This window comes from Lissotriton vulgaris, chromosome 11 (genome assembly GCF_964263255.1).
Source record: "Lissotriton vulgaris chromosome 11, aLisVul1.2, whole genome shotgun sequence".
NCBI classification, from domain to species: Eukaryota; Metazoa; Chordata; class Amphibia; order Caudata; family Salamandridae; genus Lissotriton; species Lissotriton vulgaris.
In genome coordinates, this window is record NC_141699.1 from 1018752265 (window position 1) to 1018772441 (window position 20177).

The 20177-nt window shown below is 41.1% G+C and overlaps 1 protein-coding gene across 1 annotated transcript in view; it reads left to right on the forward strand.

Annotated features, from left to right (window-relative positions):
* The window catches only part of LOC147683948 (maltase-glucoamylase-like), a 588456-nt gene that overhangs the window by 473364 nt on the left and 94915 nt on the right, over positions 1–20177 (forward strand). The window contains exons 58-59 of the mRNA XM_086944339.1: positions 11037–11171; positions 11890–11974. Coding sequence (XP_086800465.1) covers positions 11037–11171; positions 11890–11974 — 220 coding nt within the window. The remainder of the gene's footprint in view (positions 1–11036; positions 11172–11889; positions 11975–20177) is intronic.

Below are 20177 nucleotides of genomic sequence, written 5' to 3' on the forward strand. Positions count from 1 at the left end.
GGCCCAGCTGTTCTAGAGGAGTTTAAACGAGGTAAATAGACTAATTAGCGTTGGGTTTATTCAGAGCCGGTGAAAGTATATTTTTGATTCTTAGAAGGACATGACATTATACCACCACCTTCCAAGCAATCAAGGGGATTTACTGCTTGTATGGCCAATTTTGCACCATTTCCCTCTGCTTGTAATGTCTTACTTACTTGCTCTGCACCTTAACTGGTCCATTTTTATAAGACAATTATAAAGTGCAACAGCTACGTCCTAAGACGTGTTCCTCTTTATGAATGATTTAATGAAAAGCAATTAGGGTATAACTTGAAGAGATGAAGATTAAAATAACGATTAGAAATGAAATATAAAAGGCTTATTAATTAAATAAAGAATGCTTTGTCCATTAAGTACTTGTAAATACGTTTAATCAAACATTCTTGGAGGATTCCATAGCCACTTTCACCTCTTCCTAATCCCAGTCCACTAATAATGAGGTGATCAAGCCCTAGCCGCAAAATGTACTCATACTTAAGTTAAAAAAAAATACTCCCCCCAAAGGTTGTGGGAGTGCTGTTCTTTATTTTGTGCTGTGCATCCTCAAATAGGTGGGGTCTCTCTGCCTGCAATCCTGGCCAGCATGAAATGTACTTTTGTCTGCTTTATTGTGGTGCAGCACTCAACACTGAAATTGATCCAGTTGTTCTCACAAGAGACCCTGCTGAATTATTCGCAATTGAATCCAAACACTTCATGCTGAGGTCCGTCACTAGCAGGAGAAGGTTGGGCAAGAAGCTATGCAGGTTTCAGCATGTTATAAAGAACTAGAAAACAAAGACTTGAATTGCCAAACCAAATAGGTCAGCAAAATAACCAGAGTTAAGTCTTCCTATATATTACACCTTATTGACACGGGCCATATGTATGTGCAATGTAAGAAAGACGTCTACTGAGATATTTACAAAGGTAATAATCGGTCACAGCTTCAACCTAAGTCTCTCCATCCTCTTCAAAAGACAACTTGCACCTTGGCATCCCCCTCTGTCTGGGAATGGGCTATATCCCCATCTCATTGGCCCAAAGTGAATTTGGTTGTTATTTCCCCAGTACAGTTCAAGAGTATTATTGAACTGATAATTTCCACATCCCTGAGCAGAGCAAAGTACCAGAAGCCACACCAAAAAAGAAGAGACTACAGAACCAGAGTATGAGGAGGCAAAAACAAAGTTCAAAAGATGGGAGGTGTACAAGTGGTGATTTGATGGAGCAGGATTAAGCACGTGTCAGTGATACTCTGGGATTTGATGATTCTCAATCTTTATCTAACAGAATGGAATGAGGCAAAACGATAAGCATTGTTTAATTACAAGGGTCAATGTATGTAAGGTAGAAATACAAAATTGAAAACAGTGCCAAAAGTGAATACCCCCTTCCTGATTCTTGTGTTAACCTCTTGTTGAATGACGAGCATATGCAATTTACTCATCCCATTCTCCTTTGGAGAATTTCCAGTAGTTGTGGGAGACTGCTGTGAATGAATAGGAAAGTAGTTCTCTACTGATGTGGATATCATTTTATTTGTGCTTCTGTTGGAGTTGGCTTCAACACATACTGGCCCACATGCATCATTGTGACATTTTGCACTTCCTAATTTGCGAAAAAAAGGGAATCGCAAATTAGGAAGTGCAAAATGCTATGCATCATTTTTTTCGGTATTTCCTTGTGATTCGGTAAAAATTTCAATTTTTACCGAATCCCAAAGAAATACCGAATTCTTAAGTTAATTGTCGCAATTCCCATTGATTCCTATGGGCCAAAAGGCCCATAGGAGTCAATGGGAATTGCGAGTGGCACTTAGAAAATTTCATGGGTGCAGGGGGGGGTCCAAAGGACCCCCCCCTGCACCCCTGAAATGTATTTTTCGCATCATGTTGCACACACACATGTCCTAAGGACATGTGTGTCCGTAACATGAATGCTTTTAAAATGCGTTAAAAGTGTTAATTACACTTTTTGCAAATTTACCGAGTAGTTCAACTACTCAGTAAATTTGTCCCTCTAATTGCGAATTCGCAATTTCAAAATTAATCATGCATTGCTTTTAGGAAATCGCAAATTTGCGATTTCCTAAAAGCAATCGCATTTTTGGAAATCGCAAAAATGTTGCGATTTCAAAAAATGCTTCATGCATTCCAAAAAGCATTTTTGGAATCGCAAACGGCCGATTTTAAGGAATCGCACCGTTTGCGACTCCAAAAATGAATGATGCATGTGGGCCACTATACAGTCAGAGGAAGATGATAGTATCAGTTTGTAAACGTTGATACAGGTCACAATTCTTCGTTGCAGTTCATAAACCCAGTTTTGTGGCCTAACATTTGTTTGATTCTTATTGCAATACAGTATGCCATCATGCAGAGGCATATGTGATGGTAATAATTTACCCCAAAGAAAAAACCCTCTTAATAATAAGGAAAAGGCTGGTGATGCACAAATGGTTCCTAAAGATTAAACCACTGGAGAAGGAAACCAGCAGCTATGAGTATCTCAGGTTTATGGTGGATTCAAAAGAATCCTTTGCAGTGCAAAGAAACAAGTGGCTCATTTACAGCCCCAAAAGCACCACCAGAACTTTTAATGACGCTCCAGCGTGCACACTGCAGAGCCATATCTATGAGGCCACGTAAAGCCGCCCTGCATGGCTTTTCATGGACTCACAGATATGGTGTAAGGCAGTGCAGCACAAGTCGCTGTGTTGCCTCACAATGTGATAGAGAGGTGTGCCAAGGGCGCTACTGTGGGTGTCCTCACATATAACCCATGGCCTTTGACACATTCTCAGATATACAACATGCTGTAAACTGGACATGCATCAAAAGCAAACGCCTCCCCAGGGGTTGTGGAACAAGTGTTTATATGAAGGAAGGTGTCCCTTCCTGCATAAAAACAACTTGACTTCAACACAGGCACCCTTGCTCCATGGTGTAAGGGTGTCTGTGTTGGCGCTAGGCTGTCGTTTGTGTGCCAGCGCAGCATAAGAGGACAGGAATGCAGAATATCTCCTAGATACAGCACATTCCTGCACTTTTCTTTTGATCCAGGGCAGTGCAGCAAATTGACGTGCAGCTCTGCCCTGCGTTGAATTGTTGTAAACAAGCCCCCAAATATCCAGGAAGGTGTCTGCACCAATACCAGCATGCAATGTTCTTTTCAAGTGCTGAAAAGGCTCTAGGATGCTACCAATTAGAAGGTGATCCCCACCAAGCTCTTCCTAATACTGGCATACCAGACAGAGGTGATCCATGGTCGCGACACACGCACAATAGAATAGACTTTTATAAGAGCATACAGATATGAATTCTCTCTCCCAAAATATATGCTGTTAAAGATTGGAATCAGCTTGAAGAGAATCCTTAAATGAAATTATTTGGCTAGCTAAAAAAGAAAAACCCTTGATTCCAGACAACATATAGGTGGAGGAAAAAATAAATGGACTGCGGCCACATTCCATGTGGGACAACCCCCTCTCACAGGGTTCCTTCTAGAAAAAAGACAATTCACTGGTTGAAAAGACATTGATGCTTCAAGACAGAGCTGTGTTTGCCAAGAGAGTGCATGCAAGGATGACTACTGGCAGTTATACATTATTAAAACCTTGACACTATTTTGGAGAAACCTATTCACTTTACCTGGGTACTTAAGAGTGAGCATCGGATTTTCTACTCCCCTCAGAAGTCTGCGCTCAGCAAATCTCTGTTTGGCCATACTACCCCGGATCCGCAAATCAAGGACCTGGGGCAGATTCTTATGCTTCCTGTGTCCAGCTTCATGGACTTAAGACACATTAAAGCAACCTTTATAGTCCAACAACTGATATGATCACAAGCTCCCCTCGATTGGTCCACTTCTGTACTAGCGCCAAGACACTCCTTGTAGTAACAGTGTGCTTTATAAATGTCCCTACATTTACATGTACAAGATGTTAACTCTGTTCAAACTGACTTTTGACATTTGGCATTGAATCTCTCTTTGACATGGATATATTTTTAGACAGTTTTAATGTATGACTGTTCACTTTTTGCGTTTTTTCATTAGCAGATCATATGGCCCCCCTTCACTTACACGTTTGGTCTAACCTTATACCAAATGTTTAAGTTTATGGCTTTGGGAATTCACAAAAAGCATTTACTAGTGCTATCTTTAGGTCTGCACTCGGGAGGTGATCCTGCTCGATAGCGCTCATAAATGCCCTTTGTGAATTCCCAAGTCATAAAATTAGACGTTTGGATTAAGTTTAGTCCAAACGCCTAAATTAACCTTTGTGAATCGGGCCTTAGATCTTTGAATATGTATGAAAATATCATAAATATTTTTGTCTGATCATTAAGTCACAACATAAGATTTTGGGAAATTTTAATACTGTTTTTATGAAGTGTGAAGCATTTTCATTATGATTTTAATTAACTAAGCAATGAACAATTCTGATTCTTACTGCTAACAATCTGGGTACTATAGTTGACAAATTACTTTCATTTGGCCTGAAGTAGGTAATGTGATGAGCAATATTTTCTTGTCTTTTGTCTTACGGATATGATCCATCTAAATTCTTAACCTTATAGGGCACCATAGTTAAAATTACTTTGACTGTCTAGCTCAGTAATGGAAATTCATTCTCTCCGTCCATGATATCTGAAGGCAACTTTACTATTTACCTATGGAAAAAGCATTTTTGTGTCAAGGTCTGTCAATCATCCGTTGATATGCACAGGGCTCTCTCATCACCTAAGGGAAAAATTTCCCATGCACGATTGCTTGCAGACCCTAAATCCACTTGGAGTGGCTTATTCCACTCCCCTTTGATCTATCCTCCATAGAAGCATTTTCTGTTAACTTTGGGGAGTGTGGTGGCACAACTGAATTTTAATAGCTCACCTTTATATCGAGAATGTTGTAAATAACACACTCACACAATATAGAAAAGCCCGAAAGCTTCAGTAAGATCTATGGCCGCTAACCTGTTGGTCCTCACTACCCTGATGGAACTCCAGCTGCCATATTTAGAAATATTCACCAGGCAGACGGATATTTCTGTACCTTCACTAGCGCAGACATCAAGTTGGATTCATTGAAGTTTCAAGTTTCATTAAAAAAAATGCTTAACTCTTTATATTATGGTTCAATGTTTCCGCAGTTCATCACATAAATAACAACATCATGGACTCTTAATAGTAACTTTCTACCGCATGTATGTATCAGTATTTTGTATTGATCTTTTGTTCCTTTATGAAAAAAAAAGCACAACATGAGAGTAGGAAAGTGCCCTTTTTGTGTGGTCACCCTTCACTTTTTGCTCCAAATGCTGATGGTTATGGCTCTGATAGTGCACCTAAGTCCACTGCTCAGACCCCATTGCCTGGGCTCTCTCCTAAAACTGTTATGTTGGACTTTGTAATCCCAATTTGGTAAAAACATTACCCCTTTATAAGTCACTAGCAGCCCGCCCCAGCGTTGGCTGGGGCAGAAAGGGGCTGGTGGCAGCATTTGAGGCTTGCATGCACTTCTGCCCCTGGCCCCCTCCCGCCCCCTCCTGCCCCGGCCTGGCCCGGCCCCCTCCCGTCCTGGCCCCCTCCCGCCCATGTCCCGGAGAGCCTGATCGTTACCTTAGCCGACGGTGCCGCTCCAGGCGCCCCGCCCGCACAGGCCGCCACTCTCCAGGCGTCCCGCCCGCACAGGCCGCCACTCTCCAGGCGCCCCACCTGCACAGGCCGCCACTCTCCAGGCGCCCCGCCCGCACAGGCCGCCACTCTCCATGCGCCCCCCCGCACAGGCCACCACTTCGCCTATCAGCAAGCAGGGCCGCGGCAGTCCTCCCAGCATGTCGCGATCTTCGGCGCCATTTCCGGAAGTGTTGCCAGGGAGCGCAAACGCAAATGATGTCATCAAGCAGACGTCGGGGCCGGCGCTACTTGCAAGGGACTCGTATATTTTTAATTTTTAATAGCCTATGTCCTGCTTGCCCTGAGGTTTTCAAAGATGTCTTGGGTGTTTTGATTGGTGGTGTACTTTTCGAGTTTACCTGGCTCAAAGGGCACAGTTCTCTCTTTATAATAGTAGTATAGACCAGTATATGTTACCAGGGTTACTAAAGGCATTACTGTCAAAGGTGTCGCCAAGGCTGAAGCACAGTTTTGTGCCACCCTGAGTGACCAATGTGAACTACTGACAGCAGGCGTTGCATTGCAGACTGCAGGACAGTGCAAACCGCTCAAACTTAAGTGTGCTCTCACCATGTGTAGCTTAGTCAGTACCCTATCTTTAATATATGTCAGGTACCACTAAGGAAGGTCTCCTCTACCCAGGGGGCAGGGTGCATTATATTAAAGGTGAGTACATATAAGTGTAAGCCTATATGTCCCTATAGTCGTGGTCCCAATTGAAAACTACTATAAATGTTAGCGGTCCATAAGATAACATGGGCTGCCACTCAGGCATTCTCAAGGTTGAAGCTCCATTATGGTACTGCTGAAATATACCATGTTTGGTATCAAACAGCATGCCTTTTCACCCGTAACATAGGTTTTGTGCCCTGGGTGATGCGGCATGCATGCAGGTGGCCTCTTAGAGGTTGTTCACCTGGTTGCCCCAGCCTTTCCTGTGCTCTAGTTGGCACACCAGTGTTTCCTGCACTTGCTGTTGGCAAGCCAGGATTCTGACCTCTTACCAGACAGTGTGATCCCTCCCATATAAAATAAGTATATCTGCTCTTCAAGAATCTCTCCTAACCTCTAAACCAGATCTCCGAACCAACACTAATACAACTTCTCTTAGATTATCTTTTTGGGTCAAAGCAGTGGTTGATATTGAGGCCCCGAAAAAGAGTTTTATCCCCGGGAGACTAAACCCCTCCCAGCCGTGGTTTACAGAAAAGCTTAGATTGCTAAAACAAGCGTGTAGGAGGTCTGAAAGGAAGTGGAGAGCCAACTACGAAGAGGACAGGAAAACCAAGTATGCTCAATCATTACTAGTATGCAAGAGACTGATCATGGAGGAAAAAAGTAACTACTTCACAACTAACATTTTAGAGGCTAAATGCTCCAGTAAGGTGCTTTTCTCCACAGCAAAAGAATTTGCGAACGTTTTCAGGAAAAACCCTGGTAACGAGCAATACTGAATTTTTGCAATACTTTGGGAAAGTTATTTACTGATAAAGTGGCCTCAGTGTATGAAACTTTTAAAGACATTTACCATGCCCCCTCGATACAGGCGAAAATTGGGGCTGTTACTATTACAACCAATACAGGTTGTTGTTCCCCTACCCCCTTCCTTAGACCAGATTATCCAGGTGGTGAAAACTAGTAAGTCAGGAGCCCCTTCAGATCCCTGTCCCCCTAAAGTTTTCCATATGTGCCAGGAACTTGTTAGCGAACAGCTAAACCTATTATTCGCCAAGGTAATTAAATCATGCCTCTTTCCGGATGTTTGGACAACAGCCTCGGTGCTGCCACTGCTAAAAAAAGCTAATTTGGACCCAAAGGATCCTAGCAGCTATCGCCCAATTTCAAGGATTCCTTTTCCATCTAAGGTGTTAGAGAAGCTGCTCACTATCCATCCCACAGAATTTATCACCAAAGAGAACCTACTGGACTATGCACAATATGGCTTCAGGGAGGGTCATGGAACAGAGACTGGTCATGGCAGCGGAGGAACTCAGGATAATCCTTGATGCAGGAAGAAGGCTGCCTTGATCTTGTTAGATCTTTCAGCTGCCTTCAATACTGTTAAGTATGAGATCTTAGCCAGTAGACTAGCAGAGATGGGGCTCCAAGACTCCTCATTAACTCTTCTGTCATCCTACCTAGCAGACAGAACATTTTCAGTGGAACTGGGAGACTTTGCTTCTAAGTCTTTCAAACTGCCTCGTGGGGTACCGCAGGGGTCCTCACTTAGTCCCACCCTTTTCATTCTGTATGTGGCTCCCTTGGCCTCCATTATTAGACGGTGTGGGCTTTCAGCTGTCTCGTCTGCAGATGACACACAGGTGGTGATGCCAGTCTCAAATAATATGGAGGAGACAGCTGATTGTTTCAATCACTGCATGACACCGGTGAATGAATGGATGCAGTCCAACTGCTTGAAGCTAAACAGTGAAAAAGCTGAAGTTATGCTTCTAGGATCCAACCCTTCCTTCTGGTCGCCGAGATGGTGGCCTGATAGTCTGGGCAACTGCACAACCCCAGTCTCTAAGGTCAATAACCTGGGGTTTGTTTTTGATGATAAACTAACATTTAATACCCAGATAAATAAGCTAACTTCTACCTTTTGGCTTGTCAAATAAAATGATTAGGAAAATTCGTCCTTTCATCACGCCTGAGGCATTGAAGTCTCAAGTTACAATTATGGCCCTTTCGAGACTGGACTATGACATTGCCCTTTATGTAGGGATGCATTCGCAGCTGTTTTTGAGGCTGCAGAGATTGCAGAATGCAGCAGCTAGATTGATAATTGGTAGGAACCTAAGATCATCTCTCTCTTAACTGTTACAGACACCCAAGTTCAAGTAGGTCGGGTGGGGAGGAAGAAGTTTCCTAGTGGGAACAATTAAAATCTGGAACCTCCTCCCAATCTCTATCAAGAGCAGCACTTTGCTCATGTCTTTTAGAAGAGCATTGAAGACCTGGCTATTCACAAACCGACTTGGCGCATAAATTGGATTAAAATTATACTGTCCCACTGACTCTAGCGCCAAGACGCCCTTAGGCATTCATGCGCTGTATAAATCAAAAAATCTAATCAAATCAAATCCCATGAGCCAAGAACAAATGCTTGGGCACGAAGGAGGTCACACTTCCCTCCTCCCAAGCAGGCTAGTGAAGTGGCACATGAAGGCTACAAAGGCTGATCCGACTCTAATATGCATCAGGTCAGACTCCTAGTGGAAGAAACAGCCCTCCTTCTGCCACAGGCACATATACACCATGAGAGACAAAAAATGACTTTGTCAAGGAGGTGTTTTCCTGCAGAAGGCTAGCCACACCTAAAGGGTGAGCAGATTGGTCTGTATATTAAAATAATATTTCAGCCATTTTTAGAAGTGGCAGAATAGAGAGTGCTGGGTAGTAAAGGTGACCCACACCTCCGAATGTGGTCACCTCAAGGGTGGATTAGCTGCAGGGACTAGCTGACCAATGGCCATAGCTCCTACACCCATAACTCTCCTAAATCTAGGATTTAAGGGACCACCCTGAAACCAGATCAGAACAATTTTCATCAAGGAAGGACACAGAAGAGACAACAGGACTTTTCCCACAGCACCAACGAAAAAGAGGGATACTTTGCCCCTGTGGAAACAGACTTGTAACTAAATGGTTGAGCCTCATCCTGGCTAAAACTTGGCAACTCACTGGCAGAGGGACCTCTGTGAAAGCCTGAAGCACCCTCAAACTCCCCTGGACTAATGACCCCATTACCTTGCAAACTGCAGGTAAAACAATGCTCTTAACCCAAGATTCTCTGGCAATTGAGACCTCCTAGGGATCGCACAAATCCAGATGAATTAGTGCATTGTGAGAACTGTAGTCCTGCCTTACACAAACTTACAGGCAACTAGTGCATTCCTGTGGCAACTTTTGTACAACTTACTGCTGCTAATGCTTGTTGGTCACCAGTTCTGCAATGGACCCCTTTACTCAATACTGCCTCAATAGCGAACTTCATATGACCTTTGACCAATGTCAGCAATCACCCTGTTGTTGTCCGATTGCATCTTTTTCATCATTTCAGTGGTAAAAACAGCTCTCCTGCTGTTCCCGTTCAGCACCATTGACAGCCAAAACCACTCTGCTCCCAGGCTCCACTGGCCTGATCATAATTGAACTCACTGTTGTGGCTTGGTCCTGTGACCCACATCACCTTTACCCTGCATAGTTACAAGGCAACTCGAACTGCAAGTGAATAATTGTCACTGATGGTTTTTCTCACTGACCGCAATGTTACATTTTCCTTGTACTATTTTGCATTAATTTTCTATTACTTCTAAAATCTATAACTCCGGTTATATGTATGCTATCCCATTCATTTTGATGTCCAAAGTAAGATAAGAAAACACTCTATTTTTATGAAATTGATATTGGGTTTCTCTTGAGTTGTGACAATTAATTATCGGCCACGTTGTCAGCCTGAGATACTTGACAAATGTTCTTCTAGTAAAGCCTGACTGCTAAATGCCCCTCTACAAGGACTGAGCTAAAGAATTATTAATTTGATTTCAAGGACCATCTTTCGGGTATTGTAATAGTATTACATGGAGAGGACTAACCCCACACCACATAATACTCTACTTTCGTATAATGAGTCAAAGATAAATCAGTTGACCGATATAGAGGCCAATTAAAATAGTCACACACTGGGTTTTTGTCTTATTTCTACCACACCACACCACTCCTTTTGGTGAATATCCCTAATTATTAATATCAGCATCTTTTTGCTGAATGTCTGGATTGGATGCATAGCAAACAAGGTTTAGGATCCACATTAGAGTCATAGAAAATGGAGTGAGATCTATATAACCCCACTGAGTGGAAATCCTCTCACCACAGTCTGGTAAGAGTGGAGCCCGCAGTTTATTTGTTTGTTTTGGTCCTGATGAATGCCACAGACCCAACTGTGCCATTTGGCAGAAACATGTCGACCCCATTGATTTCGGTGGGGGGACAATAAGATCCCCATCACATTGTTTTACCTACCATATAGATGCCAGCAATATTTAAATTTAATTTGACATCTGTAATGGCTTTTTAACCTCACTTTGTTTGTTGGTGCCTTGTTAGCAGGTAGTTTGTTTGTGTAAATATTGAAAGACATCTCTAAAAATGTCTAAGATCTCTTCTACATTTTGTAATACTATTAACTGACATTCCATCTTTTGGTAGCACGTTTTACTATATATGAGAGTTGCTAATGATCTCTGAAGCTAATTTTCCATGTCACCATATGCACATGCTTAAAATTCATCCATAAATAACTAATGAATGTATGGTATATTTCTATTATAGATTTACAGAGCTCATGCTGCTTTTCCAGATTTCTTCCTTAAGCGCACTCTTGACTGGTGGCACAGAGAAATAAAGGAATTTCATGAAAACCCTAAAAACTCTAGCCGAAGCATAAAGTTTGATGGACTGTGGATTGTAAGTATTTGAATAGTTATTTAATGTCAAATTTTATGTTGTTTCAATGTTTATACTAGGGTGTATTCACTCACTTCACTTGTGATATTAATATCATAATATGGTTTGCTGCTGGGAGTGACAATACCTGATTTGGTTCAGTCCATGACCTGAGGCACTTTCTATGTACAACCTTACCCTCAAATATGGAAATGTGACAAAACATTCATTGCACCCACTGGGGTGTGGTGCTGTTTTGCACACATTCCTGTATAGCAGTAGTCTATCAGTACTGTCTTCCATTCGGGTCAAGTGAAGCAAAAATCCATTACAAAAGGGAGTCTCAGGGTCCCACTTGTAAGACCAGTAAAATAAAAGGATTCCTGGGTTTCCTCTGTCCTTGCTATCAAGAACTCTGGACAGAATCTAATTCTTGCATTTCTTTTGCATTACAGCCCTATTCTATCTGATCATTCAATATTCATTATTTTCCCTGTGCCCTTTAATTCTCTGCTGTGAGGGGATTTATCAAGAAAACTGTAGTAACATTGGCATTCATTAAATAGTTTCATGGTTCTTGAAGATTATGCTGTTTGAAGTTTCTCCAATTTGTTACAGTTCCCCAGGGGCTATCCCTAATACAAGGAACTGTTATTGATTTTTGCAATGCATGATTTAAAAATGTGCAGTCATTATATGTCATACTCAAAATATATGTGTGCTTACTTCCTTAATGCAGGACATGAATGAACCAGCCAGCTTTATAAGTGGGTCTACGATTGGTTGTCATGACAAAACCCTTAATACACCACCTTACATGCCATGTAAGTTTGTTACACTACTGTTAACAATTTATAGTGTGAAATTTTTTTGATCGAAACTGTGTGTAAAAGAATAAGTAATACTTTTCTCAGATTCCCTTTCATTCATATTGGTTAGAAGAAATGAAATGTGAAAGAAAGCCATCTCTTGGAACATTTGTAGTTAAATAGTCAAAAGATATCTGGTTGGCCCTTAAAATAGTGTACAAAATTGACTGGGAGGATTGAAGGTTAGAGAGGGGCTTCCACGCACAGGAATTGGGAAAGGATACGTCCTCACAAGTGATATCCGCGAACAAAACGTTTTGTGTCCAGGATGGCCCTTATTGTGGTGTTGTCAGTTTTCAACACTTGCTTGTAGGTATGTGGAAAGGTCATGGTAAATTTAAAATTGAAACTATAAACACATGTTTTAGAACAATAGACAATGAAATATTTTAGGAAAAGATAAAGGAACCACCACAAGCACCTATTATTAATCAATCCTATGACCTTCATGTTCCTCTTTAATTTTAAGTGATTTTCTAAATTTTGGGGGAATTTAAAAATATTCCCCAGCAGTGCTCATCTAAATCTATGCATGTTGCACATCTTCATACTTATTGTCCCAGCAATACGTTTACTAAATCATGTTATATTCTGCCTGTAACTGTTTGCTTGATTATGCACTGTTGAAATATGCATAGTGAAGAAGGCGGTCAAGTGTGCAAATTGATGGAGAAATCATTGAGAACACAGAGAGAAGATATCACAAACCATTCAAAAGCTACGTACTACAAATTGCTGCTTTCAAACCTATGTTCAGTGACAAGCGAAGGTAGCTGGAGAATAGGGCATGCCAATAAAAAATGCACCCACAAAAGGGTAAGACCATCTCTATTCTCAAACAATACTTTTAAAGTTACTGCAGCTTCTGAGGTGTCAGAACAGGTGTACTCCAGTTCAACCTTAGAGTAATTCAAGGACCACAAATGAAGGCTCTACAGGTGCTTGACCACATGTCCATGAGAAACAATTAATGCATGGAAATAAAATAAAAATCAGGGATTATAGTGAAATAAAATTACACTATAATGTAAAATTAATTAGAATAGTTCAACACTTTAACTATTGTAATTAATTTAACAAGTCAGTGTTATTCTGGTGTTATTCTGGTGAAAGCACTAACACCAAAACTAACTTCTACAACGGTAATACAGATGTCGCCAACTGGAAGAAGAACACTGCCTGAAGCTGGACTAGACAAAGGTACTGGTTTTTGGAAACAAATGTTCCTCATTGGACCCATCCTTGTGGCTCTCAGAACTCTGACATAACCCAGCGCCACTGACCATGCTAAGAACCTAGGCATCATTCTGAACAACAAGCTAACCATGACGACACAGGTCAACCCAGTCTTCTCCTCCTCCCCTGCATGCTTCATAAGATATTCAAAGGTCTAATCCAAAGCTCAAGATGCACCTTCATTCAGACCCTCCTCTCCAGCAATCTAGACTATGAAAATGCTCCCTGCGCAAGGATCCCAGCTCACTTCCTTGGACAACTAAAGATCCATACAGAACACTGCCAGCAGACTTGTTCAGGATCTTCCTAGATGAACTCACATCACCCCTCCCCCATCCTCGGGGAACTAAAATGGTTACCTGTACAAAAAAGACCCATACATTCAAAGCTCTACACAACTCCATACCGCCTACTTGAACTACCACCTGAACTTCCATCAGCCTACTAGACACCTCTGCTTCACGTCCCTTTTGCTAACCCTCAACCTCTGCATCTGATGTAACAGATACGGAGGTAGCTACTTCTCCTACCTAGCAGCAAAGGCATGGAATGAGCAACCTTTTCATCTATGGACCTCTCCATGTCTTTCAGAGTTCTGATAGACCCTGAATACCTGGCTATTTGGCTAATCAACTGGACCCTGTCATCACCTGGATACCCTCATTGGTACCAAGACATGTTCTACCAATCTATAATCATTATAGACTTCAATACTGTGATGGCCATCTTAAATTGGGTAAAATATTGTTCCTCTGAAATCCTCACGAGGGTTTCTGGGAGGCAGAAAGGACAAAAATTATGGAGGCGCTGATGGAAAAAGTAGCGTAGGAAACAACATCAGTGGGCCGGCAATCTGAAAGTAAGTGTACATTGAGAGCGCAATGGCATGCCAGCACTCACACAGACCTCCCAGCTCTGCAGGAGCCTTGCTCCCTACCTGCCTAAGATAGTCCTGGATGCTGACATTGGGCACGACTTTGGCAACAGTGCAATAATTTAGAGGTTTCAAAAACACAGTTTCACATTTTAATTATATTATATACAATTATATACAATTATATATATATATATATAAAATATATATATTATATACAATTATATACAATCCCGTAGTTTCCCATTTTATTTGATTTCATCCAAAGGTATGATAGAGGCTTCTCAGGTGACTATTCACTGATTGGAAATAGGCATATGGAATTCAGATAACTTCACTTGGCCTTAATGGCTGTAAAAGAAAGTTGTATCCAGTGCACCCACCATAATAGACTGAAAAGTTAAAACCCTGCATATAAGGGTCCTGATAAGGTAAGAGGGAGCAATGATGCCTGAATTTGCTCAGGCCAATCATCTAAAAATTTGTGAATACCTAAACGGACCAGATAAGTGAAGGCATTGTCATTAGCTTGGTATGAGAAGATGTAGATTTCAATAAATCATGGCCAAAAACATAGAGCAGGATAGGGTTCAGCAAACTGGCTTGATAAATACTATGACTGAACTTTAAAGCTTTTCAGCATTAGCTTCAAAATATGCTTCCTCTGTGGGCCTGCTCTAAAGTGATTATGTGGTATTAGGCAATTTTTCAGACACTCACCCCATGTCACAAATCGGGGTTAAATCCAACATTGTTCTTTAGCTCACTTTACCTCCCCGGTTCAGACCCAGCCATATTCAAATCAGCCTTGACCCTGTGCCTCATGAGAACAGTCCAGCCCAAACTGCCAAGAAAGGCCTTCCCTGGAACGGAAACATGCATCTTAGGACCGGTTTCAGCGTAACACCCCTCATTCACCAGATTAGCTTGAATACAGTGCCAAAGTGATGGATAAAGGCATTGTCATTACTTTTAGCTTGTTCTGAGAATTAGTAGATTTCAATAAATCACGACCAAGAATATAAAGGTTAATAGGGTTCAGCAAACTGGTAGGATAAATATTATGACTGAGCTGTATGGGCTTTCAGCATTAGCTTAAAAAATATGCTTCCTCTATGGGCCTGCTCTAAATGAAAATGTCGTATTAGGTTCATTCAGACATATGGGCTTATTAAGAGTGGGGTGGTCCTGGGACTGCCGTACTTACGGTGGCAGTCCTCCTACCGCCACCCCTGCAGGTCTGCCCACTATAGTTGGAGTGTGTGGGTAAGACCACCACAGAACCGCTGCCTCCACTGGGATCCAGGATCCTGCGGAGGTGGAGGAGCGGAAAGGGGCAGGAATATGCTAGTGGTGCTGATGGGGCATTGCCGAGCATATTCGGACTTTCAAATCTACCACCCATTTAATGGCAAAGAGACCACCATGTAAAGGGTGGCGGAGATGCAGGTAAGTGGGAATAACCACTCAGAAGTTATTCAAGTGGCTGATGGATCTTCTTTTAGCCTTAGTAGGTGGTGAAATTTTAATTTCCAAGTGCATAATATGTCAATAGTTTTCTTGAGACAATCTAAATCATATGAATAGAGAGAAGTTTTACTGTTAGCTTTTCTCAGGGTAACATTTTTTACAAACTGGAGAAATCAACGCATCATTAATTTGTCATTTCGGTTGTAAGACTGGAAAAGATGCTCTTATTTTATTATTTAGGGGGTCATTATGATGGCGGGCGGACCTGAGTCAGCCCGAAATCATGGTGGGAATCGGGACCGCCTGCCATGGATGCGGCGGTCCTGCACACCCAATTAGGATGCAACTGCCACCATAGCGGTTGCATTTTTAACTTTAACATTGCAGCGGGTGCTGCTGACTGCAGCACGCCCAGCGATGTTAAAAATACATGTTGTGCATCTCACTGCACTACGTGGCAGGCAGCACACAGTGCCTGCCACTTGGTGCAGTGAAATGTAGGGGGTACCCAGTGCACAAACACAACCCCCAAACACAAGGGGTCCCGCAACAGGTTCCTAAAACAAATCCCCACCAGCCTTTCAATGGCAGTTTACCCACCAGGAAAGGCTGGCTGAAGACAGCATCCTAATTTGGCGGACGGTGCCTGCTAGGTACTCCACAATTTTATGGATGCAGACCGCTCCGACAGGTAATCAGAGTGATTGCCTGTGGCGGTTACGTAGCTGACGGTCTTTGCATCCACCACAGTGGCAGTCTAGATCCCCCTGCCATCGTAATGTTGAGGGGGAAAATCGTGGTCCGATGGTGGAAAGCCAACCACCGCACAGCTGGTGGTGGCGGGCCTTCCGCCAATATAATGACCCCTTTAGTTTTGAACCAAGTATCTAATAGAAAGCAGTAGAATGTGATGCGGCCTTTCATGCATAGTACAAGGCAGAATTCAAATTCATCATAAATATTTTCACTGTAAATATGGCCGTCAGTAAATTGAGCTCCCACTTCCAGCACATGTATCTACAGCAGTGGGACTGTCTATGCATGGATCTCTATTTTGGGTGGTATGAGTGTGTCCTTCACTTTGTCATTAAAATAGAAGATGTCTGTTTTAGCAAAGCTCCAAATACCGAAGTGTAGTTTCTCTACGGTAATTATGACAGAAATAAGCTTTCTATCATCACAGGAAGTACTTCCAGTGCAAAGTCGTGAAGTCAGAGTTGCTGCTTCGAGTAGCTCAGTAGACTAGTGAACCCACTCCAGGAGTTTGTATTTGGTCTAATTGTCCCAGGTTCAAATCAGTCTTTCATCATGTGTTTGAACAAAATATCAGAAAACTGAAATGCGTAACGATTTTAAAGTGTTTTTGTTGATATATTAATCTTATGTATTGTATTGTTGCTATACTTATTTAAAATATAATTTGCAATTTTAAGTGATTTAATTTCTAATTTAATTGTAATTAGTAATGTATTGTGTTGTGGTGAGATGTGTTTGTAGGGGGGTTTGTGAGAAGTTACAAATATGTTTTTTTAATGTTTATTCGTATTGTACAGTTAATTATATTTAATTGATTATTAGTTATGAGCATATGTAGGTGTAATATTATATTTTGAATTTAAAATTTAAATGTAACTTTTGGTTTCATTATTAGAAAAAATAAGTTATATTTTAGGAGAGAGTTATTGGATTTGTAGGGGCGAAGGGTGGGAAATTAATTAAGTAATACATTATTAGCAATTTTGTTAATTCGTTTTTAATTAATTATACAATTGAATGTTAATTATGTGAATAGTTCAATGTTGATTTATTTAGGTATATTTTAATTGGGGATTGCTTGGTTTGTAGAAACATAGACTGGGAAGTTAAATAAAATTAAATGCAATTTAATTTAATGCTAATTTTAAATTAATTATTGTTTGATTACCTATTATTTAAGTTGCTTCCTGTAATAAAGATTTTGTAATTCTACTGTTACATTTATTTTCATATGTGTTTTAGTTTTTATTGATTTATTGCACATGTATTTTGAAATGCTGTGTGAATATTTTTAAAGTGAGTTGGTTGGGAAGAAACAGAATGTATAATATTTTTATAGTAATAGATAATTATATGTAATTAATTATTGATATTTAATTCTGTATATTTTTGTATTTATTATTTTGGTACACATTTCTATTTCATTTAATGGTGTTTGTGGAATGTTGTGTTTGAAGTGATATTTGTTACTTAAACTTTATTAGTTGTTTGTATAATTGAAATTAAATAAATCAGTAATGATTTCACACTTTTCTAATTTTGCTTTGTGGTCAGGTAAGTTGCTATTATTATTTGTATTTTCATATTGTCCTTTCTTTTTTAATTGATATTTTTTAATTTCTTTTTTTAATACATATATATTTATTCCTGTGTACAGTAATGAAATAATGATTTATACACGTTTTACTAAAACAGACCTATTCATAAATGAAATGCTTTTGAAGTCCAACAATTCCCTTTCTTGAATTCAAATGGAGTGGGAATAGTAAGTTTAACCTCTTTGAAGTCCTACACTTTCCCTACTGTCGCTTAGATTGGAGTAGGAATAGCAAATTTAACCACTCCTAACTCAAACATTTCCCCTATTGTTGCTTACACTGGATCAGGAATAGTAATCTAAGACTTCAAAAGTCCAATACTTGCCCCACTGTTGGTCATTTTGGTGTGAGAATAATAAATGTATCTTCACTGAAGTCCATTGCCTTTTCTGGTGTTGCTGAACCAGGAATAGGAAAAAGAATAGGAAAAGTAATTTAAACCCTTCTGAAGTTGAATGCTTTCACTTCTGTTGTTTACACTGGAGTTGGAATAGTAAATGTCAAACCTCTGAAATCCAACTCTTCCCGTACAGTTGCTTTGCCTGGATTGGGAATACTATATCTAATCATTCAGGTCCAGATTCCTACACATTTCCTCATATAAGGGAAATTGCGTTTTTTAAAATATGTTACATTGGGTTTTTTAATAAAAAGTAATTCTTTAACATTTATATTATTTTTAGTGAATGTGTTTTTTGAGGTTCTAATATTGTACTGTTTTTTATATTGGTGAAATTAAGTAATATATTCTCCAGGACCAGCTCATAGACTATGTCCCGTGGTGACCACTCCCGGAGCATAGCAGTTTTCCTGCCTGCAGCAATGTAGGCAGATAAATCTGTGTTTGCTTTCACTTGGCAGGAGCATTTTTTAAATTCCCCGTCAAGCAGGAGCAAACACCATGTCAGGTTCCAGCTGGTGGGCACTTAAAAAATGAAATGGTCCTGTGAGAGATCTTTACATCTGTGTCCCTGCCAGCAGTACCAGATCTCTAGTTATAGTGAGGACCATGTTTCCATAGGGAAAGCATTTTTTGTTTTGTTAATAAATTTGGTGCCGCTTGATGACCCTACACAACATTTTCTAAACTTTTCCCTGTTAATGATTCAGCTATTGTGTTGAAATGTTTGGCGTGATCTGTGAAGTAAAGGCCAAGAGAAGAGGGGGGTCCTAAAACGTGTTTTCCTCATGCATTTACCATAGGGATTTTGAACACAACTACAGCATTAACCGCTGAACGGAATTAAACCAAATTTGTCGGAAAGCTAAATGTTGGTACAGAAAGCGTGGTATTTGTGATTTGGTGTAAATACATTCAGTAGTTTTAGAGAAATTTTATTTGTGAAATTAGATATCTGAGGACTCGAGTCATTACAGATGACTCTCTGATCCTACTGAAAATTGATTGACTGTCAACACTTAAACCAGGAAGTGTTGTCAGCTATCTTGGGACTTGCCTTGGAGCCGAGTCCCATATAAAATAAAAAAAAAATAAAAAAAACCAGGCAGGGTAGAAATAGCCTGACCCCCACTATATTTTCGGGGTGGGGGGCCTTTAAAAATGTTTTACTCAATTTTGCTGCAATTTCACTGGTGGACCTGTGGTTCCGTGACAAAAGAAAAGATGCACAGGCTCCCATGCATCTTTTACAGGAAGCCCCCAGGTGGGACAAATCCTGGGCGCAGTGCTTTATAATTATTCAGGAGGACCGCCTACTTTCCATTTAAAACAATATTAAACTGATCTGGGGGCCACACCCCCCCCCCCGCAGCCCCGTGGACTGCCACTTTCCTGGGGCTATTTATTAAATTAGTGCGGGGAGGCCCTGGGGTTCATCACTCCACCTCATGGACCCCTCCTGCCACAGGGACCACCACCTCCCCAGGGCTTTTTCTTTTTGACATGGGTGCTCATTTTCGCCTCTAGGGACCACCACTTCCCCAGGGCCAAACTCCCTTTTTAGAAATGGGATGGGGGCTGCATGGTATTCTCAGTCCTAGGGACCACCATCTGCCTGAGGCAGGACCTAAAGCAAGAAAGGAGAGTGGCAACATGGCTCCACTCCTGGAGCCCTACATGGCCCAAGGCTGCTATGTCCCGGGGTACCCACCCCTGAGACATAGGTGGTTACCATGACATGGCGGCAGCTGTACCACTCCCACCTAACCATAGAGAACTGTGCTCTGCTTTAAGCAGGCAAGGGCATTGTGCTCTTGCTTGCTC